Genomic DNA, 27,478 nt, shown 5'->3' on the forward strand with positions numbered 1-27,478 from the left:
GTTCTCGAAACGTGTTATGAAATGAGCACACAGCAGCATTTAGGATTTACGAGATTGTAGGAAAATAAAATCCCGTGACACAGATTTCTTTTTTTTTTTTTTTTTTTTTTTTTTTTGCACAGCCTTCCATTTCTTTTTTTTTTTTCCGTGCAAGCCGCGACCAGCGCAATACTGGTTCCTATGTCAAAATTCATGGATGCAGCGTTTGTCAAGATTCATGAATGCAGCGTTTATATTCCTAAGACTGAGTGGAGAAGAAAAATATGTAGGCGAGGTGTGTGTCAGTTGACGGCACTTAAAAAACAAATGGCATTGATAGCACATTCATTGTCAACAGCGCGTGGCCGAACCGCTTTGACGTGAGCCGGTAACCGTTATATTTTTTTTCCGGTTCAGTTCCGGTTCGGGTTCATCGCGATAACAATATAACGGTTCGGGTTCGGGTTAGTTTCGGAAAAAATACCGGTTCGGTTCCGGTTTTCGGTTCGGTACCCTGATATATATATATATATATATATATATATATATATATATATATATATATATATATATATATATATATATATATATATATATATATATGTATATATATATATATATATATATATGTATATATATATATATATTGTGCAATATTTACGTTGTTAGATGCCACTTAGTTGCAGGCATAGCCCTGCTTAGATCCCGTGCACATAACGATAGGTGGTTAGCTAAAGCTAGGCGCCTTTTCTCGGCTCTCATTCTTTGGAGGGATGATTGACGTGTGAAATTTTCGTTGGAAACTTGTTTCTCTTTTTGGCCGTCATAGTATTGTTACAGACTGTATTTTCTTTTTCACTCTTTGAGAAACAAATAATCTAGAGAGAGTCATTATTGTTTTCTAAAAATATCCCGATACTGCTTTTTCCGCTTTGGCTTAAAAGGATAACAAACCCGGCTGCCGATGTTTACGGCGTGCTCAAGTCGCGTAGCTCGTTCAGCTTGTCTGGTTTTAGGATTGCGAGTCATTTTGCCTTCACCGAGGTGCTTAGGGGAAGATCTCTTCAACCGACCTGACTTGCAGGAAACAACTGTCGTAAGTATAGGCGCCCTCGGAGGCCCTGTGCAGGTGCTTTGTAGCGGGACTGCCCATAATGTCCCACGCAAACCATTTTGCTTGATTCCGCTTGATCGATTTGTTTGCGCGTGTTGATGCTGAATAAAGATGTTCGTTTTTGCAAAAACGGCTTCGCTGCTCTGTGAGTTGTGCAACCGTCGTCATTGCGACCGTGGTTCCAATGCGGAGTGAAAGTTTGCCTGACTCTTGCACAGGGGCTGCGTTGATGTCAGAATGCCGATCTCTTATAGACCATTTACTAAATCCCCCAAGCGCTCCGGCCAGCACTCGAGGAATCATGGGAACGGTGTTCCTTCAGCTTCCTAGTGATCGGTGATTTCGGCCAATGGCATGGTTACAGAGTTCTGAGTGTAATTCGGAGTCACTCTGAACAAGCGTAGCCCAAGGACCCATAATATCACTTTTACCAAGTTTCGTCAATGTCAGAATTTTCGATACTCTGGATACTGTCCACCCTTCAACCTGGCTGAGCTGCCGAAATCTCCGACATTATTATCATTTTCGTACAGCGTCAAAGACGCTTAAGTCAGAAACGCTAAAAATGCTATAAACAGCCGCGCTGAATCCGAGCTAAATCCTCGTTTTGGTTATTGGGAATTCATTGCTTTTTAAGCAATTCCTGCGAAAACAACAATCACGAGAATGATAATATTGTAAGAAATTTCTGCAGCTCAGGCCAGGTTGAAGGGTGGACAGTATGCACAGTATCGAAAATTTTGACATTGAAGAGAATTTTTAAAAGTGATATGACAGGTTCTTGGTCTCTATACGACGCTTGTCTGGTGCGACTCTAAAATTACACTCGAGACTGTGTAACCATAAAATTGGTCAAAATTGCCGATTACTCGGGGGCTGAAGGAACACCGTTCCCATGATTCCTCGAGTGCCGGTCATGGCTCTTGGGGGATATAGCAAAAAGTATATTGGCTGATTGAAAAAAAAAAAAATAGCGGGTAGACCTTAAGGCATATATATAGCATTGCAGTCTACCCACTGTCCTTCCGATCAAAACCAATCAGAGCACGGTGTCGTTCTGACGTCAGCTGAACCCCTGAGCAAGAAGAGGAGGACTTGCTCTCGGTATGCCGAAAAGATACCTACAGAGATAAGCTTTTACGATATTAAACAGTTGAAACCCAGCGCTCTGTATGTGTACACCTTCTCTATCTGTCTTTTTTACGCTGTTTTTACCCTTTCAATCATTTACGAGACGTTTGGCAGGTAGCAATAGGGCGTTCATAAATTTGTCCAGGTATGTTCCAGTCATTTCGCTTCGAAAGACAAGTAGCCCTAAAGTTTTGCAGCGCACCTGTCCTCCCAAAGCGATTATTTTTAGGTCACGTTTTAATCGACCTTTTCCGAGAAGCGTTCTGCGCACGCGCGAGCGCCCGATGCCAAGCGGTGGAAGTCGGAACGAAAAATCGAGGAAATTCGGAATGAGCCTGTGGATAAGTGAGTAGAACATGTAATTGCAGCATATATATAATTGGGTTACACAAAAAAAGAAAGTGGACGGAAGGGGTGGGCGCCACGGATGCCCATCTTAAGCTCGCGTTGGGCACGCGCCGCAGCTCAGAGAGCAAAGAAACTGGTAGCGTACCTCCCGGTATCGATAGGTAGCGCAGGTAGGTCACTTCTTCGATTTTTAGTTCGTGCAGCCACCACCAGGCGCCGTCGGTATGTGGAAAAGGTCCATTGTGCGTAATTGACGCTCATCCACTTTGCTCGTAAATGTCAAGCTAAGAAATCAACAGAAAAGTGTAAAGGGTGGCAGACTTATTTTGTTTATTGTTTAGTCCTTCCGGTCTCTTTTTAGCGTACATCCTGAAACGCTGAGAAATGCTTGTATTGGACCGTAGCTCGTGCATGATGGAACGCTAGAACGCCGCTTTCACGGTCACGTCTCGCGAGCGCTGCAAACGATAATGGTACGTTTACACTTGGGTGAGTTTATAATGGTACGTTTACACTTGGGTGAGTTTATGAAACTCACCTAAGCCCATGAATCAGTCCCCACCCCTGCCAGTTTCTATCTGGATGTGCATCGTACTGGCGTGCAGCCGTATATCACTTATGCGTGGTGCACGTTAAAGAGCGCAGGCTAGCGCTTGTACTGCACTGGCTAAATTGCTCATCTACAGGGTGCCTCAAATAGCGGCTAGGCTTTTTAAATCAACCGCAAAAATTGGTTTTTTAACCTATCACGCTCCAATATTGTGCAGCGTTACCCACAGGTGGCGAATTTCTTCAATAAATTTACAAAAAAAAAAGTAAAAAGAAAAGCTTAGCTTTTATGGAAACGTAGCGAAGCCACCGGTCTTCAAACAGGGCACCCTACTGTTTGAAGACCGATGGCTTCGCTGTGTTTACATAGGAGTTAAGCCTTCTTTCTTTTTTTTACTTTTTCCTGAAGTAAGTTCGCTCTTCGTCAGTTTTAGAGAAAAAGTGCACTACCTGCGGGCAACGCCGCACAAAATCTTAGCGCGATAAGGTATAAAACAGGTTTTTGCGGTATATAGAAAGAGCCTTGCCACTATTTGAGACACACTGTACAGCTGAGACACCAGACGCCCATTGGGGCAGACTAACTTCCGGCTGTAAAAACATGCCCACCAACACAGAAACTTTACTTGAAAAAAAAAACGTTTTCAAAGAAAAAAAGATAAAAAAGAGTGTTTCATTGAAGATAAAAAATCTGTTTTCATATCAGTGTCCCTTTAAACAATCTTCGAAGGCGCAGTAGCCCATAAGGGCAGCACAGTCACAGCTCGCTTCAGTATAGCAGACACGGTGTGCAAAGCGCTACTCACATGGGGCAGAAATCGGCGGAGGAATATGTGTGACGTCATGATAGGCGATCAAAACACAACTCCCTTCTCAGCATCGTTGTCTTACACGGTCAGCGTTAGCAGTTCGAAGCTTGCGGTTTCTAATCTTGACTCCAAAGTGGTTCCCGACAAAATACCGTGAAAAAAAAAAAATTGACTCGCCGCCAAACAGGTATTGTTTATAATTGTACATTCCCTCCGCCCTCCACCGCGGAGCTGGCGTCAACGTGCCACATCACAAACGCATCACGTCACGTGATATGCGAGCTCCGGGGAAATATCTCATGGGATTTCCCTGTGTGAATACTGCTTTAAAGGGATACTGAACCAAGGAATTTAGTGTCTATAATAAGTGGCGCACGCTCTTTGCACGAGCCAGCAGCCGCCGGTGTGCGCGAGCACACGCAACAAAAATGACGTCAGAGATCTCCATTCGCGGTTAAGATAACAGTGAAATGTATGGGCTTCGGGCCAAAGGAGAATAAAGAGAAGTTTTTCATCTACACAGTGGCGTCTGGTGCAAAAGGTAAGCGATTAATTGGTCTAACAAGCACGTAGCTTTGCACTTGTAGAGATGAAAAGCCTGTCTTTATTCTCCTTTGGCCCGAAGCCCATGCATTTCACTGTCCTCTTAAAGGTCTTCGACGTCATTTTTGTTGCGTATGCTCGCGCACATCGGCTGCTGCTGGCTCGTGGAAAGAACGTGCGCCACTTATTATGTACACTAAATTCTTTGGTTCATTATCCCCCTTTAAAGGATGAAAACGGCAGGGACGCATTTCAGCTGTTGTCCCGCCTCGAACGCGAGCTTCTTGGCTTCGACAACACTTAGGAGGCTCGTGAGCTTCCACCGTGCTCGCGCAACCAGCGCACGGTGGAAGGCAACGAGAGCGTGCAGAAGGCCGGGTATTCCTTTCCGGAATTCAGTCTGGCCACTTTGATCACTATCATCATCGTCTGAAAACGGCATATGTGCTATACTAATGGCGGCCTTCTGTTTACTGATGAAGGAAGAAGTCGAAGATGCTCCTAAGCAGATGATTCGAGGCCTATACATTCTCGATGTTAGCGCGGCGTGAAGCAGGAATTGGACGTAAGAGCTGCGTAATTGCGTTCGTTTCTAACTCGGTCCCAGTCAATCTGTGAGTAGCACTCACTCGGCCTCAAAGCCCCTTGATGTATAGAACTCTATCAAGGCGTCTATGTGGATTGGCGCTTCGTTCCGACTGGCTGCATTTGTTTCGCCATTGACACTAAAGGAGATTGAAAATAATTGTAGTGAAGTGCACATTCTCGTTTACCGTTGACCTTTAAGTGATGGTGCCCCATTAAATACTGCAGACCACAGGTTCATTGCCGCCATTAGTATAGTAAAAGATTAACCGCCATTTGAGTCACCAGAGGGCACTGAATTCCGGAAAGGGTCTATTGACTACAGAAGGACAAGAGTAAAGTACTTTATGGCAGATGAGAGTACAAAGCTCTAGAAAGGCGATTCCCGCTGTGATATATGTCGAGAAAGTGACTGGAACAGAAGTGCGCAAAAATTCCGGTCGAAATACGCACGGAATTCGAAAGATCTGCAAAAGTCGTCCCTCCCAAGCCGTTCTCGAGAGACGATGTTATTAGGGAGTTTGAGAATAACGTAAGCAATTTTGGCGTACGCTAGCGCTACATTTAGCGCTTGCGTTAGCGCACGCTACGCAAGAGAGTTTTAGAATAGCGTTTCTCTGCCGCGACGTAAATGCGTCTCGCCCGTGCAGCAAGATACAGTCACAATCACGAAATGCTGTAACCTGAGAAAAAAAAAAGTTTTTTTTTTTGTCCAGAGTAACATTCTAGATTTGTTTAAACATGAGAATGCATGAACTGTCCCATGGAGTGAAGCCGACGTTGTCTGTACCATGCGCAACGGCACCTAAATTACCATCGGCCGCGACGCGTCATGTCGCTTCATAACAACGGCGTCATCTATGCTAAGGAGTCTGTCGAAGTGCTGGTGGCGCAGCGGAAAAGGGGGGAGGGGGAGGGGGGGGGGGGGGGGGCGACGCGTGTACGCGCTGGCTTTACGTTAGGCCTAACTATACACGAACTCATCTCTGTGACGTCACGGCGCGGTGGTGGCGCGTCGGTCGCACTTCCGGTCTGGGGCTGTGGGCAGAAGCCCCCATGCCAGACATGTATTCCTGCGTTGTTTTGAAAGGAGCCAGACGGAAACCTGCCTTCTCGTCAAAACGCCGCGACTGGGGCCGTACCAAAAGTGTCGTGAAAGGTTTGAAGCCTCAGATTTTATGTGATTCGTCCGAGAATCTGGATATGTGCCGTGAAAAGGGAAAAGCAGACGCCGTCGGACAACGATTGCTTGGGCGGGAAGCGCTTTGGGTTGAATTCGCGGATGTTTGAGGTCATCAGACTTATTTGTTTTGTTCCAACATGAACGCCAGAAAACCGTCAAGTTGTGCGGACCACCTGCGGACTGCGTTCAGTGCATCTTCAAGTTCAAACGGCGGCCTGATCGTTCGAGCTGTCGTCTGCTCTTTCAAACATTTCTGCTTGTCGTCTGCTCTCAAATGTTGGCTCGGTACTTGCGATAAGAAGTAAGTGCAGGCCTCAAAAGACTTAAATTTGAAGGATGGTAAGCAGGCTCGATGTAAACAGTAGATACAAGGAGATATTGATCATTGTTTCCAGTGACCATCACCGACATGTTATCCATAATTCACTTGGTCCGATTCTGCTTGCGATTTTCAGTATCGACGTCGACTGTCTCAGCTACAGTTCACGCTTTTGCAGTCCGAATGGAGTCGCGATTGAAAATTGCGAGCGAAATCTCTACATGCAAAGCAGGCTTTAGCGTTCCTTTCTATTCCTTTATAAACACTAGAACTATTCCTTTATAAAACACTGGTCCAAGTTAGAGTACGCAGCTTTCATCTGGGATCCCTCTACCCTTTACCTCGTTGATTCACTCGAAGGTATTCAGAACAGAGCTGCACGTTTTATAATGGCCAATTATAACCGCGCCGCAAGCGTTACATCAGTGAAAGATAATTTGTTACTCCCATGCCTCGCACATCGTCGCACAGTCTCTCGTATTTGTCTTTTTTATAAAATCTATCACCATATTCCTCAGCTTAAATCACAACTAATCATCCACCCCCACCCCCCCCCCCCCCCTACTTTGTTTCAGCACGCCTTGATCATCGTCACAAAGTCGGTGTTCCATTTTACCACTTTAACGTTTATTATGACTCTTTTATTCCCAAGACTTCCAAAGACTGGAATCGCTTACCTGCATCGCTCACATCAATTAATGACCATGCACTTTTCTGTACATCTATTGCCAATTTCATGTTCCCTGTTCTTTAAGTATTGTATATTTTGTTCCAATTGTTTATTATGTTTACTATTGCTCCCACTCCCTTCTGTAATGCCATGTGCCCTGAGCGTAAAATGAAAAAAAAAAAATACATGCTGCGGCGTCCACGCGGAATGAATCGCCACATGTCACATTATTCACGCGAAGTTTTGCGGTGTAACGAGCCTCGGTAATTTCGCTGACGCCGCTCAAGTAGTCAGACATCGCCAGGAAGACGTAGAATCAACAATTCGAACGCGAAAAAGGGCAGGGGGACTCACACCGACGAGCTTCTTGCCCACACCCCCATCGCGCATGCGCGGCGCCGGTGGCGTCCGCTATGGGCGCTCCGGTTCGTTTGTAAACATGAGTTGGTGTATAGACCGTTCCATTAGGGTCATAGAAGAGAGGGTAAAATAGAAAAAATGCGCTCCCCCCTCTCACCCCGCATGCTGTCCGCTCCGCCGAGTGGGCTGCAGCTAGCGTCCGGCTGGCGTGCAAACGCTGTTTAAAATCGCGTCATTTTGGAACTTTCAAGCGCAGATGCGCAGATTTTGGTATGCCAGTTGTCGTGTTATACTATGCTAGATAGAAAGACTCACAGCGTCCAATTGCGCTGTTACCTGCGTGCAAATAAAAAAAATATAGGGAAAATTGTGTCAGATTGGCCGGTCTCTTTGGCGAAAAGTAAATCCAGTTGCTGTACCTTTTTTAGTATACAGAGTTCGTACTGGTGTAGGCTTTTAGCGACAATGAGTGGAAGTATGAAATAATAAATAAAACGTGCTCTCCTGCCGCAATACACGCAGTAGTTGAGGGTAGTACTGCCGGCTGACTCAACAGCTATTTAGTAACGGAAAAAAGATATGCTAGTTTATCATTTAGCAAAATAGAACAACAGAGAGCTATAGGCTGATTTTGGAGTAGCCACAACTATTCTAAGAACGCGAACCACTTCACAACGGCAGCCACGAGCGAGAGTTCGATGTTCGCTAGAGCCCGCCGATACAGCCCAAAAATGGAGAACGGCAACCTCCCGGTTTGTCGTCTGCTAGCGGAGTCAGGCGCGTGCCCTCTCTCTCGTTTTAGCCCGCCGAACCCGCTGAACTTCCCGGATGTGTGGAGAGGGCGCTGCGGTCGAACAAAATGGTGCCGCCCAGAGAGTGCTAAATTTAGGCTTTGAGGTCTAACGTCGTCCACCGGTACGCGCAGCTGTTTGACGCGAGGGGGGACGCGGGTATGCGCCGGGCTCATGTTAAACCATATATACGTTAGGCCGACGTTACGCTTTAAAGGCCTGTTCACACATGCAGCGGAGTACTACAAGCATAGCGCTTACCTCGCGCTAAGCGCGTGCTGACGGGAGCGTTCACCAGCTCTGTATCGCACCGTCAAAACTGTTGCTCATGGCAGACGATAAGTAGCTGACGGCACGTGAGAAGCGCTACATCAGCGCTCCGCTGCATGTGAGAACCGGCCTTAATCATGAAACGCTTTTTCAACTTTTTTCTGTTTAGCTTTCCTCCTCAACTCATAAATCACGCATTGTACCAAACGGTTCAAGGAGTCGGAAAGGGGGGAGTCCCCTCTTGCTCGGAATCTCGCTTGACTATCCGGACACAGCCATTGTCCCCCTAGAAGATTAGCCCGTCGCTCAAAATTCCGACACCAACTCATGTTTACAAACAAACCGGAGCGCCCCTAGCGGACGCCACCGGCGCCGCGCATGCGCGGTGGATGGTGGGCAAAAAGCCCGCCGTCGCCCATAAACAAACCATTGAATTGCGTTGTTGTTGGCGTCGGTGGGAGTCCCCGTGCTCTTTTTCGCGTTGGAATTGTTGATGCTACGTCCTCCTAACAATGTCTGACTATTTGAGCGGCTTCAGCAAAACTAACGAGGCAAAACTTTGCGTGAATAATGTGACGTGCGCCGATTCATTTCACGTGGACGCCGCAGAATGGGCGCTAAAGCCTAACTCCCACGATGAGATTCTGCTCGCTGTTTTCAGACGCGACGTTGCTCGGACTGCAAAATCGTGGACCGTAGCTGAGATGGTGGACGTCGATACTAAAAACCGCAAGTAGAATCGGGCATTACCAGTCGGTGATGGCCACTGGTAACAATAATGATAAACATCTTCTTTTATCTGTTTACACTTAGCTATACTTACCCCAACCAACCTTCAAAAGTGTTTTGAGGCCTGCACTTAGTTCTTATCGCAATTACCGGGTCAACGTTTGGTTTCCGGGCCGCTGTCGTTCGAACAAGCTGACGACAAAAAGCATACAAGTTTGAAAGAGCAGGCGACAGTTCGAACGCATGCGTAATGGGGTACGGGCAAGAAGCACCGCGTCCCGCGTCAACAAACCACTCGAATGTCACGTTGTCGGCGTCTGTGTGAGTCTGCCTATTCCTTTTCGCGTTGGAATTGTCGATTCTACGTCCTCATCGCAATGTCTTACCACTTTAATCGCTTAAGCGAAATTATCAAGGCTCGTTACGCCGCGAAACTTTCCGTAAAAAAATTGACGTGCGGCGATTCATTCGCATGAACGCCGCAGAATGGACGCCAAAACCATGATGAGATTCTTCCAGCTATTTTCGGTAGCGACGTCGCTCGTGTTACAAAAGTGTAGAAGGTAGCGGCGATGATCGACGTCGATACTGAAAATCGGAAGCGGGAACAGACCAAGCGTAACAAGTCGGTGATGACCACCGGTACCAATGATCAACATCTTGTATTTACTTTTTACACCGAGCCTACTTAAGTCTTTTGAGGTCTACAATTACTTCTTATTGCAATCACCGGGTCAAAGTTTGGTCTACGGGCCGCTTTTGTTTGAACGAGCAGACGACAAAAAGCAGACGAAAGTTCGAACGATCAGGCGGCCGTGTGAATTTGAAGACGCACTGAACCCGTGGGTGGTTCGGACAACTTGGCGGTTTTCTCTCGTTTATGTTGGAACAAAGCAAATACATCTGGCGACCACAAAGTGTTGCCCGCGCACGCAGTCGTAGTTCGACAGCGTCTGGTTTGCCCTTTTCACGGCTACTATCCACGTTCTCGGACGAACGGAGGGGGCAAAAACACATGAAAACTGAACTTCAAACCTTTCCAGACTCTCTTGGTACAATCCCCGTCGCAGCATTTTGACGAGAAAGCAGGTTTTTTGTCTCGTTTCTTCCAAGGGAACACAGGAATGCATGTCTGGCACGGCGACTTCTGCCCACCACCACAGACCGGAAGTGCGTCCGGCGCGCCACCACCGCGGCGTGACGTAGGAGAATTGAGTTGGTGTATAGACCCTTTCAGGCAACATTTCATGGGCGCCGCCATCTTGACGTCACGTGACCCTGCCGCCATAGCCGCCCTTCAGTTTCTCGCCGTTCCTCCGCGTTGTGTGCTGCACCGGCCAGTACCGGAGCTTTGTTTTCGCGTTATTTTTCGTTCCGCGTTGAAATCGTGTGTTTTCTTTAGGTCTTTTCGGTATCTTTGGCTTTTATTTAATCATTTGATATATATATTTCAACGTATCTCTTGTATTTCCTTATTTATGAAATGGAATCGGACAGCGAATGGATCGACAATACAAGATTATGGCTTCAGAGACCATGCAAGTTCATCCTATTCTAACGTTTTTCTCGCTAATAAAGGGCAGCCAACACCATTGCGACATATGCAAATTTTAACTGACGCAGTAAGGCTATCCAGTCGTGCTTCTCGCTGCATGTGCGCGCTTGTTTCCGTAAAGCTGACCCGCATGTAAGCGATTTAGCGTGCGACGAGACGAGCGACGGCCACAACGACGAGAGTCAGCGACGGAGATTTCTCACTGTCGCCTGTTGCATCGCTCGGTTTTTGAGGTTTTTAGAAAACGTCGCTCACCGTCTTGGTCGCTTGCTCCCGTCGCTTCCATGCGGTTTGCCTCGTCGCGCGACTGCCCGAGCGACTGCGAAGCGGGTCACCGTCGCTTGTCTCGTTGCTCGCCGAATCGCTTGCATGCGGTTTGTACTTAATATCGAGGCGCCGATGGTTCAATGTTGTGTGCATGGAAATTAATTGAGTATAAACCGCATGTAAGCGATTTGGCGAGCGACCAGATAAGCGACGGCGACCCGCTTCGCTGTCGCTCAGTCAGTCGCGCGACGAGGCAAACCGCATGGAAGCGACGGAGCAAGCGACCAAGACGGTGAGCGACGTTTTCTAGAAATCCCAAAACCGAGCGATGCGATGGGCGACAGTGAGAAATCTCCGTCGCTCGTCTCGTAGCACGCTAAATCGCTTACATGCGGGTCGGCTTTACGGAAACGAGCGCGTACATGCAGCGAGAAACACGACTGTGATAGCCTTACTGCGTCAGTTGAAATTTACATATGTCGCAATAGTGTTGACTGTCCTTTATTAGCAACAAAAGCGTAAGAATGGGATGAGCTTACATGGTCATTGAAGCCTCATAATCTTGTATCGTCGACCCATTCGCTGTCTCATTCCATTCCATAAATAAGAAAATACAAGAGTTATGTCGAAATATAAATATCGAATGATTAAATGAAAGTCCTAAATATCGAAAAGACCTAAATAAAATACAAGATTTAAGCGCGGAACGTAAATGAACACGAAAACGAAGCTCCGGTAGTGGCCTGTGCAGCACACAACGCGGAGCAACGGCGAGAAACTGAAGGTCGGCTATGGCGGCCCAGATAGCTCGCGAAGGGCGCGCCGACTGGTGGCAGCTCGAGTAACTGACTCGCTGAAAGCGTCTATATAGACCCTTTCAGGCAACATTTCATGGGCGCCGCCATCTTGACGTCACGTGACCCTGCCGCCATAGCCGCCCTTCAGTTTCTCGCCGTTCCTCCGCGTTGTGTGCTGCACCGGCCAGTACCGGAGCTTTGTTTTCGCGTTATTTTTCGTTCCGCGTTGAAATCGTGTGTTTTCTTTAGGTCTTTTCGGTATCTTTGGCTTTTATTTAATCATTTGATATATATATTTCAACGTATCTCTTGTATTTCCTTATTTATGAAATGGAATCGGACAGCGAATGGATCGACAATACAAGATTATGGCTTCAGAGACCATGCAAGTTCATCCTATTCTAACGTTTTTCTCGCTAATAAAGGGCAGCCAACACCATTGCGACATATGCAAATTTTAACTGACGCAGTAAGGCTATCCAGTCGTGCTTCTCGCTGCATGTGCGCGCTTGTTTCCGTAAAGCTGACCCGCATGTAAGCGATTTAGCGTGCGACGAGACGAGCGACGGCCACAACGACGAGAGTCAGCGACGGAGATTTCTCACTGTCGCCTGTTGCATCGCTCGGTTTTTGAGGTTTTTAGAAAACGTCGCTCACCGTCTTGGTCGCTTGCTCCCGTCGCTTCCATGCGGTTTGCCTCGTCGCGCGACTGCCCGAGCGACTGCGAAGCGGGTCACCGTCGCTTGTCTCGTTGCTCGCCGAATCGCTTGCATGCGGTTTGTACTTAATATCGAGGCGCCGATGGTTCAATGTTGTGTGCATGGAAATTAATTGAGTATAAACCGCATGTAAGCGATTTGGCGAGCGACCAGATAAGCGACGGCGACCCGCTTCGCTGTCGCTCAGTCAGTCGCGCGACGAGGCAAACCGCATGGAAGCGACGGAGCAAGCGACCAAGACGGTGAGCGACGTTTTCTAGAAATCCCAAAACCGAGCGATGCGATGGGCGACAGTGAGAAATCTCCGTCGCTCGTCTCGTAGCACGCTAAATCGCTTACATGCGGGTCGGCTTTACGGAAACGAGCGCGTACATGCAGCGAGAAACACGACTGTGATAGCCTTACTGCGTCAGTTGAAATTTACATATGTCGCAATAGTGTTGACTGTCCTTTATTAGCAACAAAAGCGTAAGAATGGGATGAGCTTACATGGTCATTGAAGCCTCATAATCTTGTATCGTCGACCCATTCGCTGTCTCATTCCATTCCATAAATAAGAAAATACAAGAGTTATGTCGAAATATAAATATCGAATGATTAAATGAAAGTCCTAAATATCGAAAAGACCTAAATAAAATACAAGATTTAAGCGCGGAACGTAAATGAACACGAAAACGAAGCTCCGGTAGTGGCCTGTGCAGCACACAACGCGGAGCAACGGCGAGAAACTGAAGGTCGGCTATGGCGGCCCAGATAGCTCGCGAAGGGCGCGCCGACTGGTGGCAGCTCGAGTAACTGACTCGCTGAAAGCGTCTATACTTCGTTTCAGCTTCCGTCCGAGCGCAGCCAAAGGCTGAGGGACAGTTCGCAACTTCGAGAAGGGCATTCCTACGCACCACAAAGTAGTTCACAAAAGTAATTTCTTTTAAAATAACTGTTTTGTGCGTAAAAACTGCACAATGTTCCAGATGTGTGCTGCTGAGAATGATTTGCAACAAAAGGAATCAAATCTCTGAAGTTTATGTTTCTATTAATATATGTAAATGCATGTGGTTTGGTGAAAACATGTATATCTGCTGGCAACACGGCTGCAGAGCTCGGTTTTTCTGCGTGATTGCGTTCCCGTAATCGCCGAATCATGTGCTTCGCTGCCTTCCTCACCGAGTCGCTTCAAAACGTCCTTTCGGTAAGGCACGTTTGGGCGTCAGGCGGGAGAAGTCGTGATGAATGTCCACTTTCAAATTCGGCAGGAGACTCCGGCCGCGTCCTACCGCAAATGCGTTGTAAACAAGCAAAGCGTCCGGGCCACAACAATTCAGATACACGGCGAAATCAGGGCACCCCTTTACCTGCCGATCACATTGAACGCCGAGAAGCTGGTGGAAAGGACTGTGCCTTGAGTCCTGGTATATCCAAACAATACAAGGAAACATCAACGGCCGGGTCACTGGGGACCTTGCAACGTGTACTTACAATTCGAAACTATGCCGAACAGGTGGAAAGCTCGGACACAGGTGCCAGCGGCCAGCCTACGTACTGACATCCCCTGTGACTAAGTTTCAGAACGTGAAAGGGCACTTTTTCAACCTGTAGCAGGCGATACAGTTGATACACCCGTAGCAGACGAAATACTCGGCGAACGCGGCGGCGCGACCGACCGGCGGCGCAGCGGAGTGATACGAAAGTGCCCGCGAGATCGCGTGACCTACTGCCGGCGTGTGATTGGCTCCGGCCACACGTAGCTTTGGTTGCGCTCGGACGGAAGCCTTTCCCCACCCCGTTCACCCCGAAGCTGACAGTGCTGTGGAAGCTACGCACTCGTTGGGCCAGCCACACATTTTCCACGTGATCATGCTCTCTCGCGCATACCGACCCGCAGAGAATGAGGTCAGGTGATGAAAGGGAGACGGCTGATTGGTCCGGCAAGCGCGTAACTTCCACCGCCATGTCAGCTTAGAGGTAAAGGGATTAAGTGAGGTCCGGTGTCGTGTGACGTGCGCTTGGGCCCTGGTGACGCGCTGCGGGGTCCGCGGATGTATCACAGTGAAAAGGCGGAGAGTTTACGAAGGGAAGGAGGTACGAAATAGTCCGCTATGTTTTGCAAAGTTTCGTAGCGAAAGTCAGGCTTCTGACTTTCTACCTTTGTTCTTTTGGCCCACTGAACGATGTGCTATTAGTAAGATCCCAATATAAATTGATTTACTCCAGCCCAAAATTCGTTTCATGGGTCCTTTAAAGGGATTGTCCGGTCGAAACCAAGTTTTTGCGCTCGTTACGTCAAGGGAACCTTCATGTACACAAATGTCATTTTTATTTTGATATATGATCTCCCTTTATTAACTAAACCTTTCATGAGCGTATGTACGAAACTGCACCCCGAATTTCGCCAGTGTCAATGGCTGACATCTGTAGCTGCTGCGTGACGTCACAAAACGCAAAGGTTTGTCGGATGGTCGGGATAACAAGCGTTGGTCGATGGATGTCTTGTATTTTTTTTAAATTATATAGTCTCCTAGGCCAGTGGTTCTCACATGGGGGTCAGCGAAGCGCTGCCTCATCAATCAAGCCCAACAATAAAAGTTTTTTTTTTTTTTTTTCTTTTCCAGGTTGGAATGAAATGTTTTAGTTTCCGGGCGAGTTTTTTCGTGTGAACGTCAATAAGAGAGGTCTACTTAGCCCTTAGTTATATCCACATATTAAATGGATATAACTCTCACCACGAACGGGGTCCTCCATCATCTCCGCCGATCCACAAGAGGTCCGCGAAACATCGATGGTTGAGAACCACTGTCCTAGGCTGTACCCTACTGAAATAAGGTTCTTTTATTGCAGTTCCCAAGCGTGTGCAAAACAAGACACGCCTTTTAGCGGGATATTACTCGAAAACAGCATTAAGCTTCCAGCAAACGTATGCCGTTTCGCGCAAACACAATTGCGACGGCCGCCGATCGAATCAGGGGAGCTTGCAAAGCAAGGTATGCAGATTTCGCCTCTCAAGCGGCAACTAGGTACACGAAGCAGTATCTGGGTACACATATCGGCGGTTCCACTGGATCGGTGATGAGGCTGCGGGTCTTTCCCTCAGAGGCGATGACCGCGGGTCGAAGGCAACCGGCGAATCGTTCGAATGCATGTCGTCACTTGACTTGGACGAGCTTGGTGAATCGTAGCCACGCTCTATTTTCGCATGCGAGTCAAACAAAATTTGGCTGCACGCGTGCTAAATACAACTTCTGGTATTGTTTCCAGGTGGTCCAGCTGTTGATTTCGGGTTTGCTGCATAAACAAATTGATTGATCCGATCTGGGCGAGGGACGTAGTTTAATATCGTTGGCACAGCATCACACCTCAGCTTACGAGCCTTCTGTCCGCTGAACTCAGCTTGTAGCTCTCTCCTGTGAGATGATTGGCGCATAAGCGGGATCTCGATCTTAACGGGAACCCAGTCCCTACACACGGCGACGATTCATTTTGCTGGTCACTGCACGTCTCGCGGAAAAGTGCGGAACGTCATGTCTTGGCTCGCATGTGCTGCCCGGTGGTTGTGGCACCCAACCACGAAACAAGTCGTGCACAACAACAAAAACGAAGCACGCTGGGCCGTTCACTTGCAGGTAAACGACGATACAGAAATGCTCAGTGTTGCCAACTCCTTTATGATTTTCCCGCTAGACATATGCCCGAAAACGGCTAGATTTGGAGTAAAAAAAGCTAGATATTAAATGTGGTGAAAAAAGCTTGTTGTTATTTTCATAACGAGGTTACATTGAATAGAATAGCACACACCCACTGGTTTCGAAGCAAATAAATCATCAGCTATCACATTTTCATGACACGATATGCACAAACAGTCTTCTTGATGTTCACATGTCTACATGTGTAGATCTAGAAAAGTTCAAGAATGTCATTGGCTACATCATCTACTTGGGCTGGGCTGTGCTGTTCGAGGGTCAAACGCATACGAGTAGGACGCACTAGAGTTCCTGTATAGACGCTTTCAGCGCGCGCCAAATCGAGCCGCCATAGCCGACCTTCTCTTGTCTTACCGAGATGCCGAGCCACTGAAGCGGGCGTTGACGAGTCTCCACAAGGGCCTATGCTGGGGAGAAGGACACAGTAACACTTCACATGGCAATAACCTGTCCTGCTGTGGTGATGATGAAGTGGAGCGAACAGAATAAGAGGGAAGAAAAACTGAAGGTCGGTTATGGCGGCGCCCATGCACAGCTGCCTGAAAGCGTCTATATAACACTCCGTGCGACGCGACTGGCGCGCCGCCGCGCGGCCGGTACCGAAGGTAGGGAGTGAGCACCCCAGAGAAAACGAAACCGAAACCACGCCGGGCGTACGTTGGTACGCGTTGAAGTCCGAGTGGTGCTGTTGCGCTGGGTTCACAGCATGAAGTGCTGCCTGTGCTGCGTCATTAAGTGCTTCAATAGTTATGCGTCGTATCTCGTGGAGACAAAGTTTCACAGTTTTTCAGCTCGCCGATGTTTTGTGGGACAGCGACAACGATGGAGCCGTGCCGTACGACGCGAGAAATTTGGTGTCCCTATCATGTCTGCCACTGTGTCGGCACGGCTGACATATTCTACACTGCCGCTTTGCGCTCTGCGTTTGTTTTCGTACCAGTAACGCCCACATGTGTCAGCGCCGATGGGACGAACTGAAATGCCATCCCACACTCGCGGGTATGCAGTGCCAATTTCGTTGGAGGAATGCCCTCCAAAGAAGTTTCGTCCCCATCGTACGTGTCGATGATATTTCCGGACAAATATGGCACGCAATCTGTACTTCATGAAGTAAGATTTGAACGGTAAAAAAAGTGACAAATATAAATCTAAAGAAAACAACCATGAAACTCGGAATCACTGGAGAATCGGCGTTTGAGTATGGAAGTTTATGTGGTGTGCTTTCTTTCTTGATCAGCCTCCTTTTGGATGTGGAAACGCTGACACCCCGAGTTCTGTAGACATTTTTTTTTCTCGGCTTTAGAGCAACCTATTGCAAAGTGGTTCGAACTGGAATTACCATCCACTGGTCCCTTCCTACCTGTAAAGTGTGCACCTCCCACGATGAGTGGTATTATCTGACAGCCTTTGACGGTCAAAGCCAGTTCCCATTTAGTTACGCCGCCCAAGCTAAATTTCCACCTGGTTTCGCTATGCCAACTCTTTTTGTTATAATAAGTGTTGTGCCAAGTGACGGTCATGTCAAAGTACATGTGCGCCGAAAATCAGCACCTCGCACAACAGGTTATTACACAACAGCAGACCGCAAAAGCCCTTGGCGGCCAAACCGTGTTTTGGCCGACAACTTTGTTTTCTCGGCTTTGGAACCACCTTTCGTAAAGTTGTTTCAATTGGAAGTACAGTCCACCCTAGTCCCTTCCTACCTCTAAAGTCTCCACCTCCCCCGGGCCATTGATATCCTCTTGACAGCCTTTTCATGGTCAAAACCGGTTCCCATTGAGTTACGCCGCCCAAACCAAATTTTCACCTGGTTTCCCTAAGCCACCTTTTCTTTTTGTATAATAAGTGCTGTGTCATGTTACTGTCAAGACCAAGCACCTGCGTGCCCAAATCTGCGCTTTACACAGCCCGCTATAACACAACATTTCGGGTCGAATATTGGATATCCCGTACAGCTTTGTTTCTTTATTCATTAGAAACCTAACTTTCACACCTGCTATCTAAAGAAACTTGGCACTCTTCGTGCACAAACTTAGTGAACATCTCACTCGCCTCCAAATATCATCGTTCCAGCAGTCCTAGGTTTACAGCGACGAGCGAAATAAATTTCCCACCCAGAGCAATCAAGGTGGCGGCCGTCTTGTTTTTCGGAATTCGGCCGCAACTAGAGAAATTACCCTAATAACGACTCAAACTCCATATATAAGAAGTGGAGAACAGCTAGATGCCCTTCTTAGGTCTACCCCAGTACTCATGCAACGTCACCCTCAACTTATCGGCTCAAAAAGCAAAAGTTTCGTCCGTGCGCGCTGCCGCCGCCACAGCTTGGCATGCGAAAAGGCGCCGCAGGCTGCTGAACGCGCCTCACAGTCGAACGCCAGCTCCTCCGCTAGCGGCGCTGCGCGCGTTTTTCAAAGCGCCCCCTATAGTTCCCGCACGGAGTGTATAGCGTACGGTCCACTAAAACTAGGGAGTTTTAGAATAACGTACGCAATCTTAGCGCACGCTCGCGCTAAATTTAGCGCTTGCGTTAGCGCTCGCTAGGCAGGAGAGTTTTAGAATAGAGTTTCCCCGCGGCGACGCAAAACGCAACATCGCGCGCTTGCAGCGCCGCCAAGATGTAGTTGCAGCTAGTAATGCAATTCTCGCACTTCAAAAGGCACGCGAAATGCTGTAAATTAAAAATAAAATAAACATTTTTTTGCCACAACAAACATCTTTAAACGTGTTTTAACGTATACTTTTGGTCACAGCCAACCTAATTTTTAGTTTAGTAGGTCACAACTAACAGAGCCAAGACAATCCACACGTGCACAATTTCGCGCCAAATTACGAACCTAGGTTGCGCACGCTTTGAGCTCTGTGAAGTGGTTTCTTTTTTTCTTCTTCTTTCTAATCATGCCTCCAATACGCCGATCGCGATCCAGTGTGCTGGTTGACCATCTTCATATGAACATGTCATGGAGCGATTTGGAGGACATGTTCCTCCAATACCGGGAGCCAGAACCGCGTAGATACAAGTCAAGTGGGGGGCTCCTGGATGTCGCCAAGCTCGACGACCTGACTTTTCGGCGCATGTTTCGCTTTGAGAAGGACGATTTTGGACTCTTAAATGACGTCCTGCTGATGCCAAAGGTGGTGTACAGCAGCCAAGGGGTTGTTGTTAGCGGGGAGGAGGCCCTCCTTATGTGCCTGCGCCGACTTGCCTACCCAAACCGCTGGTGGGATTTGGAGCCGATCTTCGGCCGTCATTCGTCGGCAATGTCGAGCATCGTCGGTCAGGCGATCTCCTGGAGGAGGTGTTCCTTTTCGCTATATTGCTCCTCGGTGCCTGACCTGCGACAGAGTAGCAACTGAGCTCGACCTGCTGCTCAGATTAAAGCACACACTTTAACGCCGCATTGCTTTAAATAATCTTTAGCAGTAAATGAAGCAGCACACTCACCTTCTTAAGTTGGCGCGATCCTCTGCAGCAAACTGTGCGAGCAGCAGGTCGAGGCGGTCACGTACCGCTCGCGTGCTAAAACCTTTGCCGGTGGCTGAAAGAAGGTTGCTTGCGATTTGGGCCCATCGCGATGGGTCCTCAAACGGGTTGAGGGCGTGAACTTCTTGTAACAGCGAAATGTCATCTTGCGCAGAAAAGCGCAATCGCGAGGAGGCTCCTGCCGCTGCTGCTGCCTTCTGAGCCGCCATTTGCCTATTCCCGCCGGATTAGAACACGGATCGTCTTGGCCTGTGGTCTTGGCTTTAGCCCTCTCGCAACTTATCGCGCAGCACGAGAACGACGCAAAGACCCTTTGCGTCGTCGGAAATAGCGCGCGCTATTTCCGAGAAATAGCGAGCGCAAAAATTGCGCACGCAAAGCGCAAAACCTGGTTTGCGTTCGGAGCATGCGCAGTGGCGACGACGCTATTCTTTGCGTGCGCAAAGCTTTAGCGTGTGCTATTCTAAAACTCCCTACTGTCTAATGACTTCACCGGCGCTCTTGCACAGTGTTTCAGGTTCAGTTTGATGCCGTGTATCAGGGCGCCATTTCTGGACCTAGTAGCACCTACTAGAAATTTCTTTATCAAAATTTGACTGAACTGCTAGAACATATTGAGGTTAAGCTTCAATGGACCTTTTTTCAGTAAGCTTCTGCGCATGCGAACACTCCCGCTGTCGCCATTTTCATAGGACACAGGTACGCGGTGCCCTGCAAAATTGACAGCAACATCGTCGGCATCAATCTTCGTGCGTATTTAGGCGATTTTGACGCTTTGTTTTTTAGTATCGGTAGTATGGGGTATAAAAAGCACTGAAAACCGATACAACGGCACAATGCTAATGCGTTTTGATGGGCGAAAGCATGTTGGGCTGCTCTTCTACTGTACTTCGCAGCCAACTCCCCAGACAGCGGTTGTTACTTGAAAAAGGTCCATTTCCCAAAAGCAATATGTGTCGAGTAAAAAATTAAAAAGTTATATAAATAAATTTAGTTTCTTAGCTAAGTAATTACCTAATTTCGCCTTTTTTCTAGCCAACATCACAAGTCCACCATGGCCTTGTGATGTTGACTAGATGTTTTAATTTTTTTTTAATTGAAATGACCTTTGTATTGATACTGTGTTAATTGATCCATTTCTTGAGCTGTGCAGACATTGAATGGTGAAATATCCATCACAGTCAGTTGGCTAATTAGCTAAAATTTGTCAATTAACTTTTTAATTACTAGCTCTACAACTACTCAATTATTGAACAAGACATGGCCCTTTGTTCTAATAGTGTTAACTTTTCACTGTTGATGTGTAATGCTTTTAATCTTTTTTATTTAATTTAGGTCTCTCGGCTAGGTTCTCGGCCACCCGAGAATGCGCTAGGGAGCGCATTCGGGGTGGCGAATAGAGAAATGTTCTGTGCTAGGAAGTTGTGTAGGATGATCATTGGGGTTTAAGGGTGCAACAAAAGCTTGGGCCATATTCTGCCAATGAAGTTGTGTAAGCAACTTCCTAACACAGGATAAAGGCCCGTTCACACTCTTGCGACTGCTTGCGACCTCTTAAACCTGGACCAGAGAACACACTGGCGCCATCTATTGGGAAGCAGTGTAAACTCGGCGGTCCGGCATATTTTTTTTTTTATTTCTCGCGCAATATCCTTTTTTTTTTTTTTTTGGCTCGAAAAACTTTTGTCAATGTTATAAACGAGACTTTCTATGGGTATTACGCACATTTGACCTCGGAAATCCCGCAAAACCTTCGCTTTTGTGAAATGCAGTTCTAGGGTCACCGCATAGATGGCGCCACAATGTCAGTGTGTTCCCTCATTTTAGAAACACTTAAGAGTTGTAAGAGATCTCGTCTCTCTCAGTCGTACTCGGTCGCAATAGTGTGAACGGGCCTTAACTGTTCGTGCCCATGGACCTCCAGGCTTTTTCGTGTTAGAACTTATTGAAGAGTGTTGTGTGAAGCAGCGAAACCAGGCCTATGCAGGGGCTAATGATTTTGTTCGGTTTGAAGTCTCGAACAGGGGACTGCCTTTTAAGCTTACAATATTGGCTATGATTTATTGTATCACTGCTGCATGTGAGCCACCATGCAGGCTGATTTGCTGCAGTGTTTGCCTATGGTAGATAGGTAGATAAGGTCCTCGTAGAGCCAATAAATCAGCTACGCTGTCGGCTGCTCTTTCAAATTTTTCTACCTGTTAAAACTTGTCTTTAACCCAGTAATTGCGATAAGAAGTGCACGACTCGACTTTTTTTAAGTTTCCGGATTGTGCGATGCAAGTAGGCTCAGTGAAAACAGTAGATACAAAGAGATGTTGACCATTGTTAGCAGTAGCCATCACCGACTTGTCATGCCCGATTCACTCGGTCCTATCCTTCTTGCAATTTTCAATACCGACGTCAAGCACCGCAGCTACCATCCACGCTTCTACATCGCAAGCTACGTTGCAACTGAAAATAGCGAGCAGAATCTCATCGTGTGAATCAGGCTGCAGCATCCATTGTGCGGCTTTCGAGCGAAATGAATTGCCTTATTTCACATTATTTGCACAAAGTTTTGCGATGTAACAAGCCTCGTTAATTTTGCTCGGGCCACTATAGCTGATGACAACTCAAGAAGGTAAAGCGAGGGAAAGAAAGGTGAGAGGAGGAAACCCCCTCCCCTCACCAGCATTGCATCCACTTCCTCCTGTCCCACCTTCCTTTTCCTTGCCCTACCTTCTTAACCCGCAACATACTATAAAGTAGTAAGACATTGGTAGGAAGACATAGATTCCACAACTCCAACGTGAAAAAGAACACAGACTCAAATTGACGCCGACAACATCAGATTCCAATGGTTTGTTCATGTGGGACGCGTTGCTTGTTGCCCAAACCCCATCGCGCACGCGTGGCACGCCACTGGGGGCAGTCCGGTTTGTTTGTAAACATGAGTTGGCGTATACACCTTGCAAAGGCGCATCATGCCGACACCTCACCGGACGACGAGGTCGAAGGGCCCGTAGCTCCAACGAAGACAAACTGACACGGACGCAGGATGAAATGACTGCATAAACTTTACTTCTCTCGAATGACTGGGGTGTGCAATTCTTATGGTACAAAAACAGGGTGGTGATGGCCTATGTACACTTTCATACACTCGCACGATAAAACAGCTGCAATAACTTATGGCACGACAGCTATACTCTATTCCCAAAAGGTACTTCATCTCTGCTATCGAGAAGCCACTGGAAGGGGTGAGGAGACAATGCGGGCCACGGTCGCCGCAGCGAAACGCAGGGTGCGGCAAGTCCCGTGCGTCTTTTAACGGTGCCTCGGCCAACGGGAGTGCAGAATTGGCCGATAAACAAGCCGAAAAACGAATCGCAAAGCAAGACACGCACAAACAGCCGCGCCCCGCGTTTCCCGAGCTGTCGGCGACGAGTTTTAGAAGCGTGCAGAGTCCAGAAATAGTCTAGTAAGGGGTCGTATAGAATTAAGCCAGAATTGGTATTGTTCAGCACGACGTACGATGTGGTATGCATTTGGCCACGGCGCTCAAAAGCAGAGATCAAGAAAGGGCACCGAGAAGCAAGACTATGGGGTTTTATGTGCGCGCCTCTTCTTGACACTTCCTTTCCGAGCGCCCTGAAAATTTGGCTCCTCGATCCCGCTGAAACGCACAAACAAAAATGCACTTCAATCCTGCACCCGCTCGGGAATATACTCTTCGTTTCCCCTTACGATGCAGCACGGAGGACGCTACGAGCCTTCCAGCTGACCAACTGCCATGCGAGTGTCGCATAGCCTTCGGTACGAACGCAGCAATCTGCGGGGTGCATGGTACGTCCAAAGCACTGGCCCGACTTTGATGGCTCGTAGAGCCTGCTGCGGCCCAGTGTAGGGTGAAACGAGAAATGGGCAGGCCCAAGCCCACAATAGATGGTGAGAGAAGGTTTTTCAACGTTGCATTCGTTTGCTGCAGTTCTTTTTGTTGTTTCGTGGCTCCCTCCAGTGGTTCTTTCAATAGTTTCTCTTTCTCAAAAAAGAAAAAATAATACAATAGGCTAGGGTATAAAACCAACTTGGAATGCAAGAAACCGTCGGAAGCGAGGAAAGGACCCTCTCGCGGCGAAAATTCGAATCCGGCGCCTCGATTTTTTCGACTTGCCCCCGCAACGCTGTTAAGTTACGCGCAGAAGAGACAACACAAATTTAAAAAAGGAAGAAGGCAGCTACAGAGCTGCCAGCAACCGCAGGTACTCCAAGATGATGTGAAACAATGAAAAAGGAAAGAGGAAAAAAAAAAAAGAAAACAAGGAACAAATGGGAATGAAAACGATGATCGTGTGTGGGTCAGAAAATATGCCTCCCCCCCTCCCCCCACCCTCCAGTTCAGAAGTTTGTGACGCTGTGACTCCGGTTGGCTTTCTTGCCGATGAGTCGATGGAGCCGTTCGTCGCGTAACGTCGTCGTCGTTGCCTTGACGATGCTCGGCAGTCCTTGAAGGCACATCGATGCCTCTTCCAGCTTCCTATGAATCCAAAAAAAGAAACACCGTCATCGTGTTGTGTCCAAAGTTACTGTTGTCTCCTTCCGACCCCACTGCCAAATTACGGTACTAAGTCATACTGAGCTGGCGAAGAAGCAATTTGCACAAAGACCTCCCAAGTCAGAAAGGTCAAACTCAAAAAGATATCTGCATAATAGCAGAACGTAGAACCACTACAGTCTAAGCTCGTTATAACAGACCTCGATTTTGAGCAAGATTTCAGTCTGTTGTGAGAGGAGTATGTTGTATGCAGATATGAAGTTGAGTCAGTGGTAAGTAGAGGAAAACCAACTGAACTTCACAAATCAGTATGTTGTATCCAAATGTCTGTTGCCACACGGTCTGTTGTAATGAGCTTAGACAGTATACAAACTACGCTTCAGATTAGCGACACTAGCCATCTTGGGGCTCAAAATCATTGTTGCCAGCTGTCTGAAACCCTATCTGAAATCGCAAGAAAATGTTTTCAGTCCACTAAGAGCAGTCCGCGACAGAGCAAAACGTTATCGCCTGAGCTTCCTGATGTCGTATTTAAAGTTCAGGAAGTCACATTTTCTAACTGTACCAATCGCATATTGCGCCCGGTCTACACAGGGCACCCACAGGAAAATCTGGGAGTAGAGTGGCGGTACCCTAAGCGTAGCGTATTTAGTGGCTCTAGACAAACTTCTCGTGCAGGACTCGTTTGTAAGGCCGCAACCTCCCCAAGACTGAATGCTCAGAAGTCCACCACATGTGCACGAAGTCAAATGTTGTTGCAAAAACTAAGTATTCGGGCAAACCTCGTTCAAATTCACATAATGTCCCGAAAGATGGCCCACCCCTCCTCAAATCGGAAGCCAAATGGGACTGGGCTAACCTCTGGCGTGTAACCCCCAATAAAATTATACAAGCTCGATCATGCTGACAAAGGCTGGTAAGCACAGAATGTGTGACGGGCCTTTCGAAGAAGAGGAGAAGGGCGTAGCGCGCAGCCGCTCCCTCGTGCCCAGCGCCAAAGACTTCGCTCTTGCCCGATCCGACCACCAGTCCTGGACTGCTCGGTCGGAAAAGCACTTGGCTCACGATCTTGAGGTGGCGAGTTAAAATACTGCCGGGGGTCTGAAGTCTTTTTATATGGTTCCCTATGGACGTAACGCTTTTCGGTGTCGGTTTTTCGTTACAGCTGGCTGTTACAGTCGGTCGCTAAAGCCGGCCGTTACAGCCAAACGTTACAGAGCTCCAGAAAAATAGGCTGATAAAACACATTCTGCGTTAAAAGAGCCAAGAAGGAGTGCCCAACTTGGTTCCTCATCCATTCGGGCCAATATTAGCTGCCCTAGACCAGGGATGTGCAAAAGGGAGGTCTTGACACTATGTGTGAGGACTCGCAAGGGGGAGACTTTCAGGAAGCTGAGTCACTGTTAAGTACAATACGAGTGGATTGGGATAGGGAAGGGGGTCGCAAGATGGTGTTGGGGTATTTTAGGGATCTCGAGACTGAAAAGTTTGCACACCCCTACCCTAGACCACGCCACAAACATCATAATAGTTGAAAGGTGAAGGAAGGACCTGGGTTGTATTCGGCTGCCTTTTAAGCTGTAAAAGGGACGGGTGCTATTGCTGTCTAAAGTCGTACAATCTACCCTGTTGGAGAAATCACCCGAACCGAGGCCACACAATTTCTAGGGTGGGTTATCTTTCAGCGCTTTCTGAAAAAGATGAAATTGGACAGAGGCTATCTCTTGGCACGAACCATCTCTCACTATATTACAGCAGTTGCCAACCAAGCACAGAGAGCAGCAGAGTAGCAAGGGATGAGTCAAACACTACTCCTTCCGTACAACAGTACATTCTGCGAAGATGCAAGCTCAAGACGAAGTTGAGAGGCTCAGTTCGTACCTTGAGAGCAGTTCGTTCTTGAAGCGCTCCGCATTGAGCTCCTTGCGGAGCTGGGCACGTGACTTGCGGCCGTGGGGGACCAACGCCGGGTGATGCAGCAGGGAGCACGCCGACGGACGCTTCTCCGCTGCCTTTTGGGTCATCTCCTGCACACACACATACTCACTCAATCAATCAACCAATCAATGAATCCTGCATGCACACAGAGGACAGAAAAGGCAGCTCACGTGAGACTGTCACCAGACGTGTTATGGAAACACTCAAAGCAGCAGTTCTAATCGCAATGGTGTGAACGGGTTCAGTGCCCCCCCCCCCCCCCCCCCCCCCCCGTTTTAAAGGCGGACCTCCAAATATTTTTCAACCACGGTAAGAATTCTCTTTGCCACCCTTCCCGTGTTTCCCCCTCTCCCACTCTAAAAACTTGACGGCGGGCGGAGGGAGGAAGATTCCTTTGGTTGCTGTATCTTGGGGCTAGATGAGCCCGGATAAGCCCCAAAATGCAGCAACAAAAGGAGTGTCCCCCCTTGCTGTCAAGATAGCAGTGAGAGGGGGAAATGGGAAGGATGGCTAGAAGGATTTTCACCCTGGTTAAAAAATATTTTGCAGGTCGGCCTTTAACAATAACTCCACTTTCTGAGGCCCCCGCGACTCCCAGTGTGCGCATCACTCAACTAGATCTCTCTATGCAGACGCCCTACAGTCGTGGACAGAGTAAGCTAGAACACAGGGGACTCGTTTGGTTCCTCATGTTTTCGTGTCGGCTCGACTAAGTGACGGTATGTAGTGCATGTGTACACGTCTGCAGGCGAGGAGTCTGGCCACCGCCACCTTGCTGCTGATGCGAGTAGACCGTCCGATAGTCTAGCCTCGCTAAGGGCGGCACCCCAACTATTCCACCCACTTTGGCCAAACAAAGTTTACGGAGTGTGGCTGCTTGCAAACGTCTACAAGCAGTGCTAAGGAGACAAAAGCAAAATAGACACGGGGGTCTCGACAGCTGGAGTTTGGTCCGCTCCAAAATGTGGCTACGCTGGTTCCTGCCATAAATTAGGAAGTTTGCCATTGAAGTATGAATGACCGCTAACCTGGGACCTTTAATGAGCAGCACAAAGTAGTGATTACACGTATGGACACCGGTGCAGCAAAGCTAGTCCAGGTCTAAACGTAAA

The 27,478-nt window shown here is 47.9% G+C and overlaps 1 protein-coding gene across 1 annotated transcript in view; it reads right to left on the minus strand.

The window, feature by feature from the left end:
• Positions 1–22,935: 22,935 nt before the first annotated feature.
• LOC115333056 (wee1-like protein kinase) overlaps positions 22,936–27,478 on the minus strand; it is a 31,578-nt gene continuing 27,035 nt past the window's right edge. Inside the window, exons 9-10 of the mRNA XM_029995600.4 lie at positions 26,310–26,455; positions 22,936–24,410 (exon numbers count right to left, since the gene is read on the minus strand). Of these exons, the coding sequence (XP_029851460.2) occupies positions 24,272–24,410; positions 26,310–26,455 (285 nt within the window). The 3' untranslated portion in view covers positions 22,936–24,271. The remainder of the gene's footprint in view (positions 24,411–26,309; positions 26,456–27,478) is intronic.

This window comes from Ixodes scapularis, unplaced genomic scaffold (assembly GCF_016920785.2).
Source record: "Ixodes scapularis isolate PalLabHiFi unplaced genomic scaffold, ASM1692078v2 PGA_scaffold4__175_contigs__length_147842914, whole genome shotgun sequence".
NCBI lineage: Eukaryota > Metazoa > Arthropoda > Arachnida > Ixodida > Ixodidae > Ixodes > Ixodes scapularis.